Source organism: Triticum aestivum, chromosome 2B (assembly GCF_018294505.1).
Source record: "Triticum aestivum cultivar Chinese Spring chromosome 2B, IWGSC CS RefSeq v2.1, whole genome shotgun sequence".
Lineage (NCBI taxonomy): Eukaryota > Viridiplantae > Streptophyta > Magnoliopsida > Poales > Poaceae > Triticum > Triticum aestivum.
In genome coordinates, this window is record NC_057798.1 from 85,358,207 (window position 1) to 85,378,892 (window position 20,686).

Consider the following 20,686-nt stretch of genomic DNA (forward strand, 5'->3'; position numbering starts at 1 on the left):
CAAATTAACCGCTAGGTTTATTCCGCATTTGTTCAAGCCTAAACCATAATTATTTTAAAACGCCTATTCACCCCCCTCTAGGCGACATCCACGATCTTTCAGACGACCGAGATGGCGCTACAGAGAAAACCTTGGGTGGCCGCTAAGGGAATTTCTGATCGAGACGAAGAAGGTGTTGGGGGCCGAACGCAAAAAGAGAAGATGGCAAGGTGGAGTGAGCTCAAGGTGGTGGAGGATGAGAACTTTGCCACAAGTTCTTCTTTGTAAGTGCCACCGAATGCATTTATCTTATTTCTTTCTTTTGCAATCTGGTTTCCTTCCCGTCTATTATTGGCATCTTCATCAACCTCGTTGTCCTCCTCAATGAATATGCTCAACCTTGATCTCTTTGAAGTGGTCTCCGCGATTCTTTGGATCCACTTCTGGTTCTTGCATAGCTCTTTGTAGCAATGATGCAACGTGAAGGGCTTGTGACCGAACTTGGTTTTTCTATGCTTGGATAGTTTTTGGATGTAGGGGCCATATTCCGTCACTTGCACACCGCTCAGTGGTGCATGATTCATTTAGTTGGGAAAAGGAGGAGAGCCTTCTTAGCACTTGTATTTTGTTGTCTCGCTCTTTGTAGGTATCCAATGCAGTTTGGGTTTTAATCGATTTTTCCTAGCTGACATGGATTATATTTTTTAGGTAAATAGCTGACTTAGATTTTTCTTTATCCAGCCATTCTTATTTTTGGTCATATGCATGTTTCTGCAGCTGATGAGCTCATGAACGGAAAGGTTCAAGCCATGGTCATCTCGCCAGAGACATCACCTGAAGCCGAGCTATTCGCCAACCTCGCGAAGCGCAGCAGCATCCCGATCCTTTCCTTCTCGGCCACCTCGCTGGCATCAATTCCGTCGCAGGCACGTTTCTTTGTGCACAGTGCAGCCAACACCAACTCCCAGGCCGCGCCCGTTGCATCCATCCTTGAGGCATTCCAATGGCGCGCGGCCGTCCTGCTACTCGAGGAGTCCACCTACGGCATCAGCATTGTCTCGGCATTGGTCCACGAGTTCCAGGGGCACGGGCACGGGCACCGCGTACGCGGCATAATGGACAGCGTGGCTGTGCCAGCCGACGCGACAGACAGCCGCCTCGACGTAGTGTTTCTTGCAGTGAAGAACATGCCGGCGCGGGTGGTCGTCGTGCATGTGACTTCCGCTCTGGCTGTGCGCCTCTTCCGCCGGGCCATGGCCGCCGGCATGATGTCGGAGGGGTACGTCTGGATCGCCACGTCCGCCGTGGGCGATGCGGTGGACAGTCTCAGCCCCGGCGACCTCGACTGCCTGCAGGGGTCGTCAGCCTGCGGGTCCACGTGCAGGCAACGGAGCAAGTTAGAAACTTCTCAAGACGGTTCAAGCAGAGGTTTCGGCAGGAGAACCCGGCTACCCATGACACCGTGAGCGTGCCGGTGTGGCTACTCTGGCTGTATGACACGGCATGGGCAACCACCACGGCGGCCGACAGGTCCTTCCGAACGACGACGCACGCAGCTGGAACGGGACTTGCCGATGCCGTGCTCAGCACCAGGTTCCATGGCCTGGCTGGAAGTTTCAGGCTGGTCGATGGGCAGCGGCAGATCCCAGCAACATACGAGATCGTGAATATCATAGGCGCCGGAGCGAGGACGGTCGGGTTTTGGACGCCGGAGTTTGGGATCTCAACAAGTTTGTACCCCAGGAGTGGCAAGGAGCTGAAGCAAATCCTTTGGCCAGGTGAAACGGCGGTTGTTCCGGTAGGGTGGAGCGAGTCCCCAAATGGGCGTCCGCTTCGCGTGGCTGTCCCGGTGAAGCGTGGATTCAGCCAATTTGTGAACATTTCCGGCGATCCAAGGACGGGAAGAGAAATTATCACCGGCTACTGCATCGACGTATTCCATGCAGCCACGGCGAAATTGGCCCATCCAGTCGCGTATCAGTACGTGCCAGTCAACGATAACTCCGAGTCTTACGACATGCTTGTCAACCTGGTGCATGAAAATGTGAGTGCAAATCCCATGATATAAGCTACGTATTCCCTTTGTTCCGAAATTCTTAAATTCATAGGTATATTTAATACGAACTTGATTAATGTTAAATGTATTTAACTTGGAACAAACCTAAAACTTCAAGTATTTTGAAACAGAGGAGTGTTTTCTTTTTTGCGAGGGACATAAGCTACTTGTGTAGTGCAATCAATTGAACTGCGATTCATTGTTGCAGAAAGTCGACGCGGTGGTTGCAGACATGACGATAACAGCGAGCCGGATGAAGCTTGTTTCTTTCACGGTGCCATTCGCTGAATCTGGGTGATCGATGATCGTGGCAGAGGAGGACAGAAGCAACAGCATGTGGATTTTCGTGAAGCCATTAACGCCATTACTCTGGCTCACCTGCATTGCGCTCTTCTTCTTCTCCAGCTTCATTGTGTGGGCGATCGAGCGCGAATCCAGCCCTGATTTCCCATACATGACTTGGAAGCAAGTCGCGTTCCGGTTCTTCAGTGCATTCTCAACTCTAGTCTTCTCCCAAAGTATAAACCAAAACATGCAACATGTATATATATATAGCTGAACCGATACATATACTAAAACTAATATACTCATTGTCACCTACCTTTAGAGGAGAAGCTGAAGAGCAACCTGTCGAAGCTCGTGGTGGTCATATCGATGTTTGTGGCATTCATTGTCACAACATGCTACACGGCCAGCCTGACGTCTATGTTGACGGCTCGACCGCTCCAACCGACGATAAGCGTCCTGGGAGAAAGGGACTACGTGGGCTATCAAGAGGGATCATTCATCGCCGACTTCCTAATAGACATGGGCTTTCACGAGGCCAAGTTAAGGGGATATACCACAATCGATGAGTACGCCGATGCTCTGAGGAGAGGGTCAGAGAACGGAGGGGTCTCGGCGATTTTCGACGAAATGCCCTATCTGAGGCTCTTCCTGTCGCGCTACTGCCAAGGCTACTCCATGGTCGGTCCAACCTACAAGAGCGCCGGGTTCGGATTTGTATGTGTCTCTTTCCCCACCCCCTAATTAAATTGTAGCAATCCAGGTCGATCAGATATTCAGGTGTGTACGTACGACGGAGTGCAACAAGAATGATTGTGGCTCTATTTCAGGTATTCCCCATGGGATCTCATCTAGCTCTTGACGTGTCGCGCGCCATCTTGGAGCTGGCAGAGGGAGAGAAGCTTGCACGCATCGAGAACAAGTGGTTTGCGCACCCTGGGGTCTGCGTGAACAAGAACAACAGCACCGACTCGTCGTTCAGGCTCGACCTCAGGAACTTCGGTGGGCTGTTCCTCATCAGCGTCTTGGTCTCGTGCCTCATGCTGCTGATAAACCTGACCGCATGTGTGGCCAGTAGTCCCCACAGAGTTCCGCCGTGGCTGTGTTCTTGGCTTTTGAGATTTGAGAGCCTCCAGCGGCGCCGAGATGAGTTCGTGGGGAACGGCGGTGGCGCACCTGAGCGAAATCCTCCGGAGCCGGCCGCCGGACAGACAGTGCAAGAAGCAGCTGTGACTACTAGTTCCTCGGAATCCTCCAGAACCTCAGCAGCCTCTTCGCCCGTTCCAGAAGAAATCGTAGCGCTTCCTCCAGGCCGTTCGATCGAGCGGGTTCTGCAGGAACATTCAGCCTCGCCGACCCAGTCCATACTCCATACAAATGCAGCCTAGGCAAACCGTGACAGGTCGAGCAAATCGTGGCAATTTCGGAAATGTACGGGCGGCCTACTTTCGCACTTTTCAGTCATTTCTCGTGGGGGTATAATTGTATCATATCGCATGCAGGCAATGAATAGTAATTTCGGAAATGTGTTGGAATAATTAATAACAAGTCGTGACACTCGTGCATCTATGCTGTCAGAACTGCTACAAGTTACTGTTATGCAAGAATGAGTGGCTGTACTAACTACATGCCCTCAACCGGAATTTTTTCGAAGCGGAGGTAAAAGATTTGCCTCTTCCATTAATTAAGAAGAAGTTTAGAGTTGCTTTCACAACAGAAAAGCAAGATAAGATACATAGATTCTATTCCCGCGGCATGATGTTTCCCAAGTGTTTCGAGCCTGCGGCGATCCAAAGCCTAGCCTCATTCTTGATGTTACCAAATATGATGGATGGTAGCGTCGATTTTTGTTCGAACACCCTCAACCGGAATGAGTGGTTGTGTTATGAAAGAAATCTAAAGTTTAGGAAAAGGATCAATATCGGGCGGCCGATCCATCGCAAACATCGGTAGGACAACCGCTGGATGCTATGAGGAGAACCTCTGGCCACTGTTAGGCCTTGTAAAATGGGAGATGCTTAGATAAACAAACCAGATTTTTTTTAAACACCGATGCTTATTTGTACAGGGTAGACGCTTAACTAAGCGTCTCTCCTGTAGAAATAGGCACCGGTGCTTCAGAAAATTTCGGTTATTTTTCTAAGCACCCCTCTAAGCATCTCCCATTGTACAAGGCCTTACGACGGCGGTAGCCGGATGATGCGGCCATGACTCACCGATGTTGGGAAGACGATTGCCGGGTGCTACGACGCCAAGCTGCGAAGGCGACCGTGGATGTAGACCGACCGACGGGCCATGCCGAACGAGGACTCGAGCTGCTGCAGACGGCCAGGCTGTTACTCGAACCACGACAGAGCGGCGTCTTTTTAATGCGGGAAGGCCATCATGACTAATTTTATTAAGATCAAATAATCAGTACATCATCAACTAGTTTAGTGGTGAATAGGGCCGCAAGAAAAGCTTGAGGCTCGTGAGCCGCTCGAGATTGACTCGTATTTTAGCTCAACTCGAAAAGAAATGAGATGAGTATGAATACTTTAAAGCAACTCCAATGCAAAGACTCAGATGGACACGTATTTTGTCCGTTTGGGTCATCTGTTCTGTCCGCCTAGCGGATGAGCCGGACATGCGCGGACTGTGGATGCACCCAGCGCAAGCGCATAAAGCGGACAACGCGACCACGGTGGAGACGTCGACGCCGCCGGGCCAGTCGTCGTGGCCGCCGCCACGGCTTGCTGCTTCATGGCGTCGTCCGTCGCGGAGGACATGGCCGACATCGCGCCGTCCTTCCACCTGATCTGCAGTTCACTGGGTCTCCCCGAAGTCGCCGTGGAGGAGCACGCAGAGGAAGACCAGCGCCAACACGCAAAGGAGGAGCACGCTATGGCTAGCTACTGAGCTCGGGAAGGGGTTGCAGGAGCAGAGGAAGTGAAGATTAGGAGTGCGTGAGATGTGAGCACGAGTGGAGGCTTGGGTGGGTGGTGGTGCTCGGGGCCTCCTTTTATAGCGGCCGTGTCCGCAGCCGCCGTGCCAGCGATGTCTGCCCGCCGCATCGGGAGCGGCCATGGCCGACATCGCGTCGTCCTCGAGGGCGCGTCCTTCCACCAGTCTGCAGTTCCCCACAGGTCTCCTCGGCCCCGCGCCGCCCGCCTGCTGTTACTCGGACCCACCGTGCTCCAATGCCCCGGCCCCGTGCCGCCCTGCTGCTCCGCTCTGCTTAGAACGGGCGGCGGCGGCCTGCGTAGGTGGCCTCGTCGGCGAGCGGCGGCGGTGGCCTGCGCAGGTGGCCTCACCGGCGAGCGTGGCGGCGGCCTGTGCAGTGGCCTCGTCACCAAGCGTGTGCGGTCACTGATGTGTAGGTCCAGGGCGCACACGAGCGAACGAGAGTCCGCGACGGGAGCGTCCGCTTTGTCCGTCGCGGATCTATTTATGACTCAAATTTGAACTCAGTTTGGATCGAATCGTCCCGTTGGGCCAACTTTTTTGTCCGGATAACCCAAACGAATAAAATGAGTCGCCCCATTGGAGTTGCTCTTATGTAGCTCGATCGAGAAGCGAGCCGATCTTGAGCCAGCATTGGCTCACTCGATTTTAACTCGATAGCTCGATATCATATAAGTATAATAAATAACCTTTATATATATTGCCAAGAATTAGGATCATTCATTTTCATATATGTTATGTATGATGTTTTTTCTTCACTTTACCTACTAGCAAACATGGAAATTAAGTATGGAGAAAATTTATTCTCATCACGTGGCCAACCATGTGTTTAATATCTTTTTATTTTCGTCAAAGTGAGCTGGCACACCTTCATCGCCTTCTATCTATGATCTCTTGTTTTAGATACTAGTTTTCACTTGAGAAAGAATAAGTCGAATTTATAGTGATTTTTCGGTTCTGTTGTGGCATATCTTGCTTTAAAATTTGCCTTAAAATGATTTTAAAAATCATTTTATTTAGCTTGAAACTAGCTCGAGATCGACTCGAGATCATTACAAGCTGAGCACAAGCCACTTTCTGCAGCTCGGCTTTGAGCTTCGCACATTTTGAGCTCGCTCGAATTTTAATATGAGTTGAGCTGAGCCTAGGCCAACTCACTCGAACTCGACTCTTTTGTAGCCCTAGTGGTGAGGCAACCTAGGGGTTCCTCCGACCACCTACTCGAAGTCTTACTAAAAAACAATATTGAGCTAGCACATGAGCCGCTTGATTAGTGGACCGATAACAATGTTTAAACTTATATTGTATACGAGCAATTCAAGAGGAATTGACGGGATTTTTTCTTGACCACGTCATACGTAAAATCGGAGAATACCATGTGAAAGTTGAAACCGATTTTAGATGTTAAGGAGTGTAAGACATGTTATATTGTACATATGTAGTAGCGTCGGATAGATATACGAAAACTTGTTGTTCTACCAATCTCTCAGAGAAAGAGAGGCTTCACTTATCTCTGTATATATATATTCACGACGATCTTTTGTAATTAATGGTTCCTTCATTTTCTTACTAGCTAGCGTGTCGAGTTCTCTCTATATGTATAGTAGCTAGATCGACCAAGCACGAAGAAAGAGAGGACATTTCTCTCTATTAGCTAGCTAACACAATATGAAACCCCAAAATTAACCCTAGAAAACCCACTGACCCCGCCCCCCCTCAAAAAAAATCCAGCTCCTGCCAACTGCTGACGTGTGGATGCCTTTTGGTCCCGGGTGGTAATACTAATCAGGACTAAAGGTCCTCCTGCCTGGACGCCCTGCAGCGGCCACGTGGAGCCCCTTCTGTCCCGGTTCGTAAACGAAACGGGGCTAAAGTTTTTGGGCTTTAGTCCCGACCCTCTTTAGTCCCGGTTCCAGAACCAGGACTGAAAGCCCTCTGGAACCGGGATTAATGACCGTTTTCTACTAGTGTGAACCTTCCCAATAGAAACACTAGTATCCACACATTTTGTGAAGATTGCTGAGGCAGCGTCCCACCAACATGATTGACCAGTGCAGAAGTCTATAACGATAAGAGAATCCGACTCCGCTTCTACATGGTGAAATTCCAAACTATTTGCGAGGGTTAATCCATCACGCATCGCCATTGCCTTCATAGTTACCACATTTGCAGCACAGGGAACAGGTGGAAAAAGTCCAAAATAAACCTTCAAGTTGTAGACGAAAGCTAAATCAAACCCTGAACTTCGAATCACGGAAATTGGCACTCTGAACTTTTAATCCCGGTCTATTTTGGACCCTAGATCTGTTTGGCACACCGGGAATACTACAATCCTGGCCGGGATAAACAACTACTCTCACAGAAAATAATTTGGGCCGGCCCACTATAACACAACAATAATTCGTGAAGTTAAAAAACGTTCGCACATTTCTAAACTTGTTCTGAAGTTAAAAAATGTTCCAGTTTTATATTTTTGGCAATAATTCAAATAAATTTGTGTTTTTAAAAAATATTTCGAATTCTGAAATTATATTCGCATTTAAAAAAATTGTTCGTAAGTTCAAAAAATCACATTTGTCAAAAAATGTTCAGAATTCCAACAGTTTTTCGCATGCTATGAAAAATGTTTCGGATTTTCAGAATTGTGTCACATTTTTTGAATAATATTTTTGGAATTTCATAATTATTTCGAAAATGACGTTTTTAAAAAATGTTTCGGATTGTTGGCTGTGGACTCGACTGGGACGGCCCACCAAACATAAAGCGAGTTTTTTTATCACTCGCCATAAAAATTCTAATACTTTTAAAAAACCAACAACTTTCAAAAAGAGAACACGTTTTGAAACATAAACAATTTTTTAAAACCTGAACAAAATGTTAAAGTGCAAACACTTTCTGAAACATAATTTTTTTCTGAAACCTGACCAAAATTTTAAAGTACGAATACTTTTTGTACAATGTAAGACTATGTTTGCGTGTTGTAAAAAAATGTGTTATAACCTTAACAGAATATATGTGACATGTGTTTGAAAAAAGTGTATGCAAATTTAAAAGTGTTGAACCATATGAAAGAATGTTCGTGTAGTTTTATAAAAAAATTATTGTCATTAAGAAAATGTAAAACAGGTATTTGAAAAAATATTACCATGTATTCAAAAAAGTTTTTAAATATTTAATTAAAAAATGTTCATATGTATATGAAAATATCAAAGATTATCAAATATTTAATGTGTGTGTTAAAATGTACATTGTGTCTGAGAAAAATTAGACATGTGTAAAAATGAAAAAAAAAGGAAAACATAAAAGAAAAAATTATGAAAAAACAAATTAGTGCGCGCGCGTGAGTGGCTGTGCCACTGGGCCGGTCCAATTTAAGAAATACCGGCAAAGTCCTGTCAAGGTTTAAAATGGACCGGGATTAGAGAGTGCCAATTTTCGGGATTGAGAGTTCGGGGTTTGGTTTAGCTTTCGTCTATAACTTTAAGGTTTATTTTGGACTTTTTCCAGTACTGGTTGATGGCGAGTTTTCACGTGAGCCGTGGTTGACTGGTTGTTGAATTGGGCGTGCGGGGGAGGACGAGCGGGATAGCAGATCCGACGGTTAAGCACGCACGAATGGGACGGCTCGCGCTGTGACCGGACGCTCGCTCAGATTAGTCAACCGACCCAGAGCGGTCGCCAAGTTTTTTTTTGTTGTTGTTGAGTATCGGTCAAATCCATCCAAAGGGGTGCAGGCACGTATCATTAAATCAGCCGTGCAAACCAATCAAGTCAAAAAAAAAAATCATTGTACCCTGGCCATGCATGCGTACCTCTCTTCCGCGACTCCGTAAAACAACCAACCTGGGACTAAACCGTGATGATCGAGGAGGTTCTCTCCTCTGCCGCCTCCTCAGTCCTCGCGTACCCTAGGCCATGGCTTTCATCGTGTCCAAGCTCGCGCGGGCAGCCTTCGCATCCCGCTCAGTCAGAGGAGCGCGTCTCCCCCAGACTGCCGGCGCCATCCGTCGCATGTCCGCAGCTGCAGGTATTCCATCCATCCCTGTTTCGCTAGCTCTTCCGGAGTTTGGATCTGAACCTTGAATACCCAAAGAAATTATCTTTGCTTGGATCGGAATTTAATACCCCGAAATCCGAACACTATTTCTTCCCAATTATCAGATCTGTTTGATTATTCATCCGGACATCTAACAAGCATACGGTTTTCGTAGTAGTAACACAAAACCGGGTTAAGATGGTTCATGACGTAGTAATAGCTCTAGCTTCAATCAAATTAATTCCGCTGAGAACAAATATTACAAATGATGTCTCCTTTTTTTCTTTGAGAATCACCGGGGGAGGACATGATGGTATTTTTTGAAATCAAATTGTAACTCCCTGCTACTGAACCGCCTGCAGGCGGTTGCGAGTCAGAAGAAGATCACAAAAACTTTCCCCCTGTTGATACGAATTTCAATTTCATCGAGTGGATGGAATCATGCCGCTACGAGTCAGGAAATGATCCAAACTTTCCCCTCGTCGACGAGAATTCCACCAAGTCCAAGGAGTCCCTGTGGGCCTTGTATGAGAGCTGGTGCAAGTATTATGAAGTGTCCCGTGACCGTGAAGAGATGGTCCGCCGGTTCAGGTCATTTAAGGCCAGCGCGATGCGGGTGTACAAAATGAACAATTCTGGTTCTTCGCAGGTGTCTCAGCTGTCCGCGTTTGCAGATCTGACCAAGGCGGAGGCTGACTACGAGTATAGCAGGTTACGATGCCGTAAGCCAAAGTTCTCGCAATACCGTGCTACTAGATGAAATCAAATCATCTAGTTTTAATAAAGGATATATTTTATGTGTCTGCAATGTATGTCTTCCGTTTTGTGCAAATCGTGCATGCTTTTACGTGTAGTCAACTTTATATTCAGTTTTGGTTTTTTAGGGTTCTTTCGGCACCATTAACCGTTATGTAGATCATGTAGCAACAATTTTGAAAATGGGAGCCTTCTTAACAGCCATTCTGCGCACAACTAGGATTCCGCCATGAAAAGTTTAGGGGCATGAAAGTCATTCCACAATACTACTTGATTGAGCATGGCCAACAGACTATGATCAGTACGTCTGCGCAAATAATGAGAGGCATTGCGAAAAGACACCAATCTTTATCCTTTGCTTCAACTATCAGCCAACATACTTCCTGAGAAGCCTGCGTATATAGACTCAAAATTTTAAACATGCTCTAACCGCCAAGAAGACTCACAAGCTTGCCGGACCAATTTTCGGATCACTAAACTGAGTTTATTTCTCCATTTATTGCCGTCCACCCTGAGATGGCACAGCTTCGTTGTACCACCAATCTATGCAATCGCCTATGTCACATGAGATTTGGATACTTATTGGTTCAACATCCCAAACAAGGCTGTAAAGAGCTTACTTGATTCCACCTCCTAAACGGAGTGAATTGCAAAGAACCATCACATTTGTGGCATCGTGGAAAAGGTGGTTTTTTTTACAGAAAGCATCACACACAAAGTCTTTTTTCTTTTTTGCAAATCACACTGATCAGCCGTTTCACTCTGTTAACACAGATCTGACAGGTCGTGCCCGCTTCCAGACGGTGACGTGGCAAAAGAGGCGACAATGACCAAGTGGCGGCCGTTAACGACGCGTCGACTATGCGACCGACGCTCGCTCTCACTGTCACTCTCTCTCACTCACGCCTCTGCCCCACACCTCCCTCTTCCCCATCGCCTATGCCATGCTCCGGCGCTGCCGCCGACAACACCGCTTTCTGCCGCCACGTTCCGCCATGTCAAGCGAAGCTGTAAAGTATTCAGGCAAACAGGTACTGTAATTCACCCGCAAAAAAAAAACATGTACTGCAACTGTCAATTTGAAGAGAGGAAATGAGCTCAGAACTACATACAAGTTTATAAGATTTATATTCCAAAATTTGGTCACGCACATGTTCACAATTCCTACAACCGATACACGCCTCAGTCAAAATGATGGACAGCTCATATAAGCCGTTACTATTCCTCCATAACACTAGTAATTTTGATCTTAAAAGGAAATCCATTACACTGGGGTTTGTACATTCTATGTGCATCATTTTTGGAGTCTGGTCGTCTGTATGTTCAGCATGTTGCCTAAACAAAGGGGAATGGATTTCCAATGGTATATCATCAGTGGCAAAGCGAGGCTGGCAAAGCACTCCTTAGCTGTCCCCCATATAGGTTATGTATAAAGAGGCAAGAAATGGAGATTGGCACAATTTACCCAGTCGGTTGAAACACACCTTTCTTATGTGCAAAATGGTGAAGCAATTTTGCATGTAGTTGTGTCAGGGGGAAATTAGGCGCAAAGTGCAAACTGTGTGAATCACTGCCAAAATGCTCGTGACATGGTGTATGAAACACCATGGCTTGACTGAGGACATGAAAATGTTATGAGAAATGTGATTCTGGAGTGGCCATGGTGGAGAGTGAGAAATGAGGCTAGGTACGTAGGAGTCACTATAAAAGGCACCCCAATGGGCAAGAGAGATTGCCCTTTGCTAGATCTAATTAAGCTTCTGATTAGTAGTGGGCAGTGAAAGCAATCATGGTAGTAGCGTACTTTTACTTCAAGGCTTCGACGGATGGCTGGGATAGTAGGATGTACCCACATTTGGGAGTAGAAAGTCAACTCTTGGCACCATTACTTTTTTTTAACAATGGCACTATTACTTCTATCCACATCCAAATCATGAGTAATGAAAGATCGTGTCACTTTCACTGCCCACGATTTGGATCGTGGATAGTAGAATAGTGCCATCTGGAGATGAGAGTTGACTTTCTACTTTCGAGTGTGGGTATACCCTATTATCTTAGCCATCCGTCAAAGTTGTGGTGCATCGTGATGGGAGCTTTGTGATTTGCATGCCTGCGTGTACAAGGTGGGAGCTTTGTGATTTGCATGCATGCGTGTACTACAAGGCGAAGGTGTTGGGATGCTCGGCTTCCTGCGTCCGCTCCGTTTTCCCACCAACGAGATTGTCGTGCCTTGCATCGCCTGCGCCGTGGGAAGGAGCAGCCATGGACGAGGAGATGAAATTCCTGAATCATGATGCAGCCAATAAAAAGGTAAGCGCTGTATTGTTGTTGACGTAGTTAAGAATAAGATGGCAGTAATTTTGTGGGTGTAAGGCAAAGATTTTTCTCTTCGGATGATTCTCGGATGATTCGTAGAATCACGCGTGTTCTGAACCTGCCTTGGTGCTGGGTGGGTGTTCGAATGAGTAGTGATGTATGCATTTAAGACTGCGTTGAGGCCTTGTATCACCATAGTTATGCTGATATGTATACTAGTAAGGAGGAGTTGCATCATTTCAAAAATTTAACCGCAATGGCGGGAGATTGGAGTAATGTCTACCGCCAGTAATAGTCAATGGTCCATCCCATGTCAATGATATGAATGTCTAAAATGCATGACGTGGATATTTTACGTGGCCAATTATGATGTGACAGACATGCATAACTTAGTGGGGGTGGAAGAGTGCGTGTTGTAAGAATTAAAAGTAATGGATTTGATGCATGATTGACAAATATTAAAGGTAAATGGTTGTGGTGCATAGTTGAAAAAATAACGTTAGTGGATGCCGACATGGCACACTTGGTGAGGTGAAAGGCTGCATGTTGAGAGAAATTGCTTATAGTGGGGATGAACTTTCTAAGAATAATAAAGAATATAGGATATGCGTTCTAGAACCCTCCTGAACCGGGTATTTCTTCTTTTCTTTGTTTTTTCATTTTGATTTTTCTCCTTTTTGTCTTTTTCCTTTTCTAATTTTTTAATTCTTTTTTCTTTTCTTTTTCTAATTTTCATTATTTCGTTTTATTTTTTTCAAGTTCGTTCTTTTCCGTTATTATCCCCCATTTCTATTTTTTATTTGTTTGTTTAGCGAACATATTTCAAATTCATGAACATAAAAGGAAATAATGAACATTTTTCAAATTTGTCAACATTTTAGGAAATTGAATTTTTCCCAATTTGTGAACACTTTTTACAATTTCCCAAACAATTTTTTGAAAACATTCTCATTTATTACGATTTTGAGAACATTGTTTTGAATCAGGGAATATTTTTAAATTTTGTGAATAATTTTTAAAATTTACTATCATTTCTAAAATAAATTTATTTTTCAAAATGCATGAAGATTTTTTAAATCAATGAAAAAAATCGTGACTTTGGGGACATTTTTTTGTTTGCTCTTTCTAAATGTTTTTAGACATTTCAAAAAAATTCATGAATGTCTTTCAAATTCTCCTACATTTTTTGAATACGCGAACATTTTATAGTTTCCTGGACATTTTTCAAAATCATTAACATTTTTGAATTCGTGAGCATTTTATGATTTCTCAAATATTTTCAAACTCGATATTTTTTGGAATACCGTATTATTCTAAAGAAGAAGAAAAAATAAAAACAGAAAAGAAAAAAAGAAATGAGAAAAACAGGGGTGTCTCTTCCTGTACATGGGGGGGGGGGCCCAAAAACGCTTGCTGTTGGAGCGGGGGTGCGCGTTTCCTTCCTATTTGGCGCGTAGGTCGCCAGATAGGATGTCCCGAATTTTGGATGTATCGTCTGCAACTGCGCTCGTGCTCAGTATAGGACTTTCGAACTTGTCCAAAAACCTATAGCCGCGGTGTTAGACATATCCCGGTAAAATGTTGACCACCTCTCTGACCGCCACCGCCGCTGCCGCCGGCCTCCTCCGGAGGCTCAGCTCCCGGCCGCTCCTGCTCGGGTGGGGGGTCGCATCGCTCCCCATGGCTACCCCTCTCTAGCAGCTCGCGCAAGCATCCCCTCTCCAGGCGGCGCGCTTACGAAGAGCAGCGGCTGGATCTTATCCTCTGCCTCCCCACTCCGGTGAGTTGTTGCAGCAATTTGCCCCTCTGGTTTGACCGGAGGTGGCCCTTTTATCTGCTCCTTACCCCCCCCCCCCGCCTGAACCATTGGAAGGTGCTCGGGCTGGCTGTATCGAGAGGATCTATTCCCGTGGCTCTGCATCTGGCATGTCATCTGGTGCCAGCAAGATGCCGTTAGGGGAGAAGCAGAATGCTGCAGTGGGGAAGGAGCCTGTTGAGAAGGCGGAAGGGGTGGACTCCATGATGGGGCGCCTTAACCTCCTTGCGGACGACACTGATTTTGTGGAGATGAGTGATGATGAGGAAGGGGATTGCTCGGTGCCGGTGAAGTGGTCGCTGCTCGGGATGATTCTCTCGCCCTCTGTGATTCATATCAGCACCACCACGTCGGCAATGCGCCCGGCCTGGGGAAATCCCAGGGGGCTCAAGCTCAGGAACGTTCGAGACAATGTGTTTGTGGCTGATTTCGCGAACAAGTTTGACAGAGATAGGGCTCAAGAGGGGACACCATGGATGATGGGTAAACATGCGGTTCTCCTTCAAGACTACGATCCCTGGCTTCGCCCGTCAGATATCAGGTTCGACTCAATGTCTATCTGGGTCAGAATCTTGAACCTTCCCTTTGAATGGATGAACAATCGCAAGGGCCTGAAGATTGCAAAACTGATCGACAAGAACTACACGGTGGATGTGGACGAGGGTGGCGATGCCTCAGGCTCCTTTCTGCGAGCCAGGGTGTCCATCCCTCTTAAAGGGCCCTTGCGCCGGTGGGTGACAATCAGGAAGGGCAGCGAGGATGTGAAATATGACCTACAGTATGAAAAACCCCCTTCTATTGCTTCAGTTGTGGCCTCATTGGGCATGGTGATCTAGAATGTCAGTCCCCAGCAGACCGAGACCAGTTTGGCAAGCTCCCCTTTGATAGAGGCTTGAGAGCCCTAGAGGAGAGAAGAAAGCGGCTGCAATCCTTTGGGCAGGCTGCTGTTTCGGCTTCCTGTAGCAGTGATAACAAAGACAGAGGAGGGGGAAGCCGTGGCTCCGTCCCTGAGTCTGCCACGAGCAGAACTTCTCGTGAAACAGGGGTGAATGAGACTGTGAAGCCTGGCGAGCAAGAGGCGACTTCACCACTTGCAAAAAACAAACCTGTCCCAGGAAGAAACAAAGTTTCCGAGATTGCAAAGAAATTATTCTCTACGGACCCGGAGATGCCGGAAAAATATGTACGCAAGAGAAAACTAGAATCTAGGGCTGGGAGTAAAGGAGATGGGGCTGCTAAGGGGAAGCTTTCTGCTGCCCCCCTGCAAGGTTCAGACCTCTCTCTGGTCGTCGTGGGCAAGGGCTTAGAGGGAGGGCCCAGTCTCCCGCTCACTGGTTTGGACAAGGACGAAGAGCTGACAAAAAACACAAGAATGACCAGTTCTGTTTCCAAAGCCAGGGGAATCAAAAGGGGGTGGGTAGAGATCAAGTTGCAACAAGCACAGACGCGGGGCTGCCTATTCAGCCCTGCAGTAAGCAATGAAGGTCGTCGCTTTCAACTGCCGGGGGTTTGGGAACCAGCCGGCAGTCGAGGGCCTTCTGGAGCTACAGAAGGCTGAAGACCCTGACATCCTCTTTCTTTCAGAAACAAAGCTGGACAGGGAGAGGATGAAGCGAATTAAGGTGTTGTTGGGAATGCCCAACATGGAGGTAAAGGACTGTGAGGGGCAAAGCGGTGGCTTGGCCCTTCTCTGGAAGAAGGATGTAAATGTAAGAGTGAACCATGGGATGTCGCGCTACCACATCGATGCCGACGTCACTGGGGAGGATGGGTTCGTCTGGAGGCTTACTAGTATTTATGGTGAACCGAAGCACAGGGAGAAAGAGAAGACTTGGAAACTCTTGCGCATCCTTCATGGACGTTCCTCTCTGCCTTGGATGTGTTTTGGTGACTTCAATGAGATCCTCTTCACAAGTGAGAAGCAGGGGGGTCCGGATAGATCCCATGCCTGCATGGATAAATTTCAGAGTGCTCTGGAGTTCTGTGAGCTCGAGGATTTGGGCTTCGTGGGGGATCCTTACACTTGGCGCAATCACAGTCACCGAGCGGACTCTTACATTAAGGAGAGGCTTGATCGGGCTATCGCAAACTTGGGATGGCGCTCCCATTTCCCGGCCTACAAGGAAATCAATGGGGATCCAAGGCACTCCGATCACAGACCCGTGATTGTGGTTTTGGAACCGGAATACCGGGGCAATAGCACTGGGTGCGTGTTTGAACAACCAAAATTCGAGGCAAGGTGGCTTGAGGAGGAGCAATGCGATGAGGTGGTGCGCAATGCCTGGCACTTGGCAATGCTGACTGGCGATAGAGGGTTAGCTGCCACAATCAAAAGAGTGGGGATGGAACTGCACACATGGAGCAAAGAGGCCTTGGGCGATCTAAAGAACCGTATCAAGAAGGTCAAGAAGGAGCTCAATCGCTGCAGGAAAAGAGCCATCTCCCAGGAGCAAGTCTCTCTTGAGCAGATGCTAAGGTACAAGCTTGAGAGACTGCAAGACCAAAAAAATACTTATTGGAAGCAGCGAGCGAAGGCTCATTGGCTGCATGATGGAGATCGAAACACTAGCTTCTTCCACGCTTGCGCCTCGGAGAGGCGCAGGGTGAACTTGATCAAATCTCTCAAGAATGACGAGGGCGGTGTGGTGGAGGGGGAGGAGGAGCTGAGAACCTTTATCACTAACTACTACAAGCAGCTTTTCTCTTCTCGTGCAGGAACTAGAGCGGATGAGCTCCTTGACAAGGTCTCCCCCATTGTTACTGCTGAGATGAATGTCTTCCTTAAGAGACCTTTCACCATTGAAGAAATAAAATTGGCTCTTAATTCCATGGGTGATTTGAAGGCCCCGGGTCTAGATGGCAAGCCAGCGGTCTTTTATAAGCGCTTCTGGGATCTAGTAGGGGACGTTGTGCAGGGCGAAGTTCTTGAGGTTCTGAACGGTGGCCAAATTCCAGCGGGCTGGAATGAAACGGTCATTGTCTTGATCCCCAAAGTCAAGAATCCAACCCACCTTAAGGAGTTGCGGCCGATCAGCCTTTGCAACGTGGTGTTTAAGATTGTCACAAAGGTGATTGCTTGTCGGATGAAGGAGGTGCTTGATGTGGTCATTTCTCCTAGCCAGAGTGCCTTTGTCTCTGGACGGCTGATTACCGACAATATTCTGATCGCTTATGAGACCACCCATTTCATGCGCCAGAGAAAGGGAGGTAGAGATGGGCTTGCAGCAGTCAAGCTGGATATGAGTAAGGCTTTTGACCGTGTTGAATGGCCTTTCTTGGAGAAGATAATGCTGAAACTAGGCTTCTCTAATAGCTGGGTGCAACTGGTGATGCGTTGTGTGACCACGGTCACATACAGGGTTAAGGTGAACAAGAATCTGACTGAGGTGGTGGTGCCTCAATGTGGCCTGAGGCAAGGGTGTCCTCTATCACCTTACCTTTTCATCTTGTGTGCTGAGGGGCTCTCGGCTCTCTTCCACCGGGCTGAGGAGGATGGATCCCTGCAGGGAGTTCAGGTTTGCCCTACGGCTCCCAAGATAAACCACCTCTTCTTCGCAGATGACTCCTTGATCTTTATGAAGGCGAATGAGCCAAGTGCTCGTAGGCTCCAAGAAATCCTTGCTCTCTACGAGGATGCGTCTGGCCAAATGATAAACAAGGAAAAGTTTGCTGTTATGTTCAGCAAGGGAACTTCTCAGCGAGCAAAAAGGAATTTTCAGAGGATTTTACAAATTCGAGACAAAGCTTTCAATGAAAGAAACCTTGGTCTGCCAATTTTCTTGGGTAGATCAAAAGCCAAGGCCTTTGAGTATCTTAAAGAGAGAATCTGGAAGTTGATCCAAGGGTGGAAGGAGAAATTCTTATCTAGAGCAGGGAAGGAGATCTTGGTTAAAGCCGTGGCCCAGGCGATCCCCATCTATGCCATGTCCTGCTTTGACATCACGAAATCTTTCTGCGATGAAATTAGCTCAATGGTCTGTCGCTATTGGTGGAATAATCAAGATGAGGAGCGGCACCACTGGTTGAGCTGGCAGTGTCTTACAAAGCCGAAAACTGAGGGTGGCCTTGGCCTTCGGGATCTCCACATCTTTAACCTGGCCATGTTGGCTAGACAAGGTTGGCGACTACTTCAAGACCCCGAGTCTCTTTGTGGGAGGGTGCTGCGGGCTAAATATTTCCCTGACGGGAAGCTTCTGGACGCTGTTCCCGCCCCTGGCATATCATACAGTTGGCGCAGCATCCTAAAAGGGGTGGACTTATTGAAGGAAGGGATTATCTGGAGAGTGGGGGATGGGACTAACATCAAGGTGTGGGAAGATCCTTGGATCCCCGAGGGCGATACAAGGAGGCCTAGATCTCTCCCTGGGCGCTCCCCAATCACTCTTGTAGCAGATTTGCTCAATCCAAACACCGAGGGCTGGGACGAGGCGTTGGTCCGTGATCTCTTTCAGGAGGAAGACGCAAAGGCCATTCTCTCCATTAGCATCTGCGAAGGGATGGAGGATAATTTTGCTTGGCATTTTGATCGGCATGGCATCTTCTCCGTCAAGTCTGCTTATAAGATTGGTGTTATGCTGCGCGATAGAAGGCTGGGAAGAGATGCTGCAAGCTCTAAGGAAAATTCTGCTAACAGCACTGTCAAATTTGATTGGAAGCATGTCTGGTCCCTGAAGGCCACCAACAAAATAAAGATGTTTGTGTGGCGCCTTGCCCACAATAGTCTGGCTAACCGCATGAAAATAAAAAAGCTAGGCGTGGACTTGGACACTAGATGCCCTGTTTGCCATAGGTTAAATGAAGATGGAGGGCACACCTTCCTGAAGTGCAAGAAAGCTAAAGAATGATGGAACATTTTGGCTTTGGGAGAGACCCGGGAAAAGCTCATGCTCTGTAATTCAGCCCACTCCATGCTTCAGGAGCTGTGGAGGTGTGATGAAGACACACAGCTGAAGGCCGTGACCTTTATGTGGGAATGGTGGAATGTTCGCAACAAGGCCAATGCTGGTGAGGCGGCTCCTAAGCCTCAAGCGGTTTGTCACCGGGTGGAGAAGATGCTGATTGAGTCCCTGGGCTTGCGCAAACCAAACAAGCCTCCTAGGCCACCAGACATTCACAAATGGAGCAAGCCCCCCGTGCATCATGTGAAGGTTAACTTCGACGGTGCCTTTGATGAAAATACATGTGCAGGGGGCTGGGGCTATGTGGTCCGTGATTAGGCTGGCGAATTTATCGCTGCTGGTGCGGGCAAGTCCGTGAACCTGAAATGTGCTTTGCAATCTGAATCTGTAGCCTGCCTTGCTGCCATTGATGGGGCGATCGGGATTGGGGCAAATCGAATCATCTTCGAGTCTGACTCCCCAACCCTTATACAGGCTTTGAAGAGCAACGATTATGACAAGGCAACCATTGGTGTGTTGGTGAAGGAAGCTAGAAGCCTATGCATCCTAAACTTTGATTCCTATGTTTTTTCTTTCAGCCGACGCACTTGTAACTCTGTTGCCCATGAGCTTGCCAAGCTGGGCGTTCATTCTGGGCCTGATGACTCCTTCTGGGAGGCCTCTGCCCCCAATTGCATTGTAAAACTGTTAGCCAGTGACATTGCTGTGCTTGAAGTTTAATGGAATTTCCATGTTCCCGTAAAAAAAAACCTATAGCCGCCGCGACATTCAGTCGCCTCCACTCGTCCTTCGTCTCCGACGACGGCGAGTTCGTTCTCCGTCTCCCTCCTCTCCGGTGAGTTGTCCACTCCTCCCTCGACCCCGACCCACCCTCCTCCTCAGTCCACAAGCTGCTGCTTCGCGGGCTGGCATCCCTCTAACCCTGCCACCAACCCCGAAACCGAACCCTAGCTAGCTCGCCGGATGCGCGGACAGGAAGGCATCGGCGATCTCATGATGAGTTCCAGTCGCATGCACGGCGCGTAGTATTCCCGATTTACTTTTAAATGTTGCTTAGCTTCTGATCGGTGACTGATTCGTATTATGCGATTGGATTGTGTGCCTTCTCGTTCGGCGAGTCAGATTTTTTCCCTCGATGTTTCTCTGTGGGATACATCTCTTGCTTCCTTGTTCCTGTCCCGAATTTGGCAGGAACCAACCTGTGGATGTAACACCATGCAGCACAAACTATAATTAGCCTCTCATCTCCTACTACATATAAGGCTAGCTTTGTACTAATTCAATAACCATCGTCATATGCTTTGAACTAACTATATTAGAGCATCTCCAACAGGCGCGGCAAAACGGGCGCCCGCGTGGTAAAATCAGTTTTTCGCGCGCGCCGGTTGGTTCCGCGCGCTCCAGCGGTGGCGGGAAGTTACCGCGCGCGGGAAGCGTTTGCGCGCGCGCGGTAGAAAGCGGCACGCGGCGCGCTAGATTTGACGCGCCGCTTCGCGCACGCCTATAAAGTCCCGCGCTTCGCCACGCGCCCTTCTCCTCGCAATCTCGCCGCTCCGCACCCCACCGCTTCGCCGCGTCGCCGCTTTCTACGCCACCACCGC

General features: G+C 47.8%; 1 protein-coding gene and 1 pseudogene across 1 annotated transcript; both read left to right on the plus strand.

Annotated features, from left to right (window-relative positions):
• Nucleotides 1-788: 788 nt before the first annotated feature.
• Nucleotides 789-3,708, plus strand: LOC123038997 (glutamate receptor 2.8-like; annotated as a pseudogene).
• A 5,361-nt stretch (nt 3,709-9,069) lies between these two features.
• On the plus strand, nt 9,070-10,082 carry LOC123040568 (uncharacterized). The gene is made up of 2 exons (XM_044463372.1): nt 9,070-9,290; nt 9,662-10,082. The coding sequence occupies exons 1-2, from the start codon at nt 9,179-9,181 to the stop codon at nt 10,057-10,059; spliced, it is 510 nt and encodes a 169-aa protein (XP_044319307.1). The 5' UTR covers nt 9,070-9,178; the 3' UTR covers nt 10,060-10,082.
• Nucleotides 10,083-20,686: the final 10,604 nt, after the last annotated feature.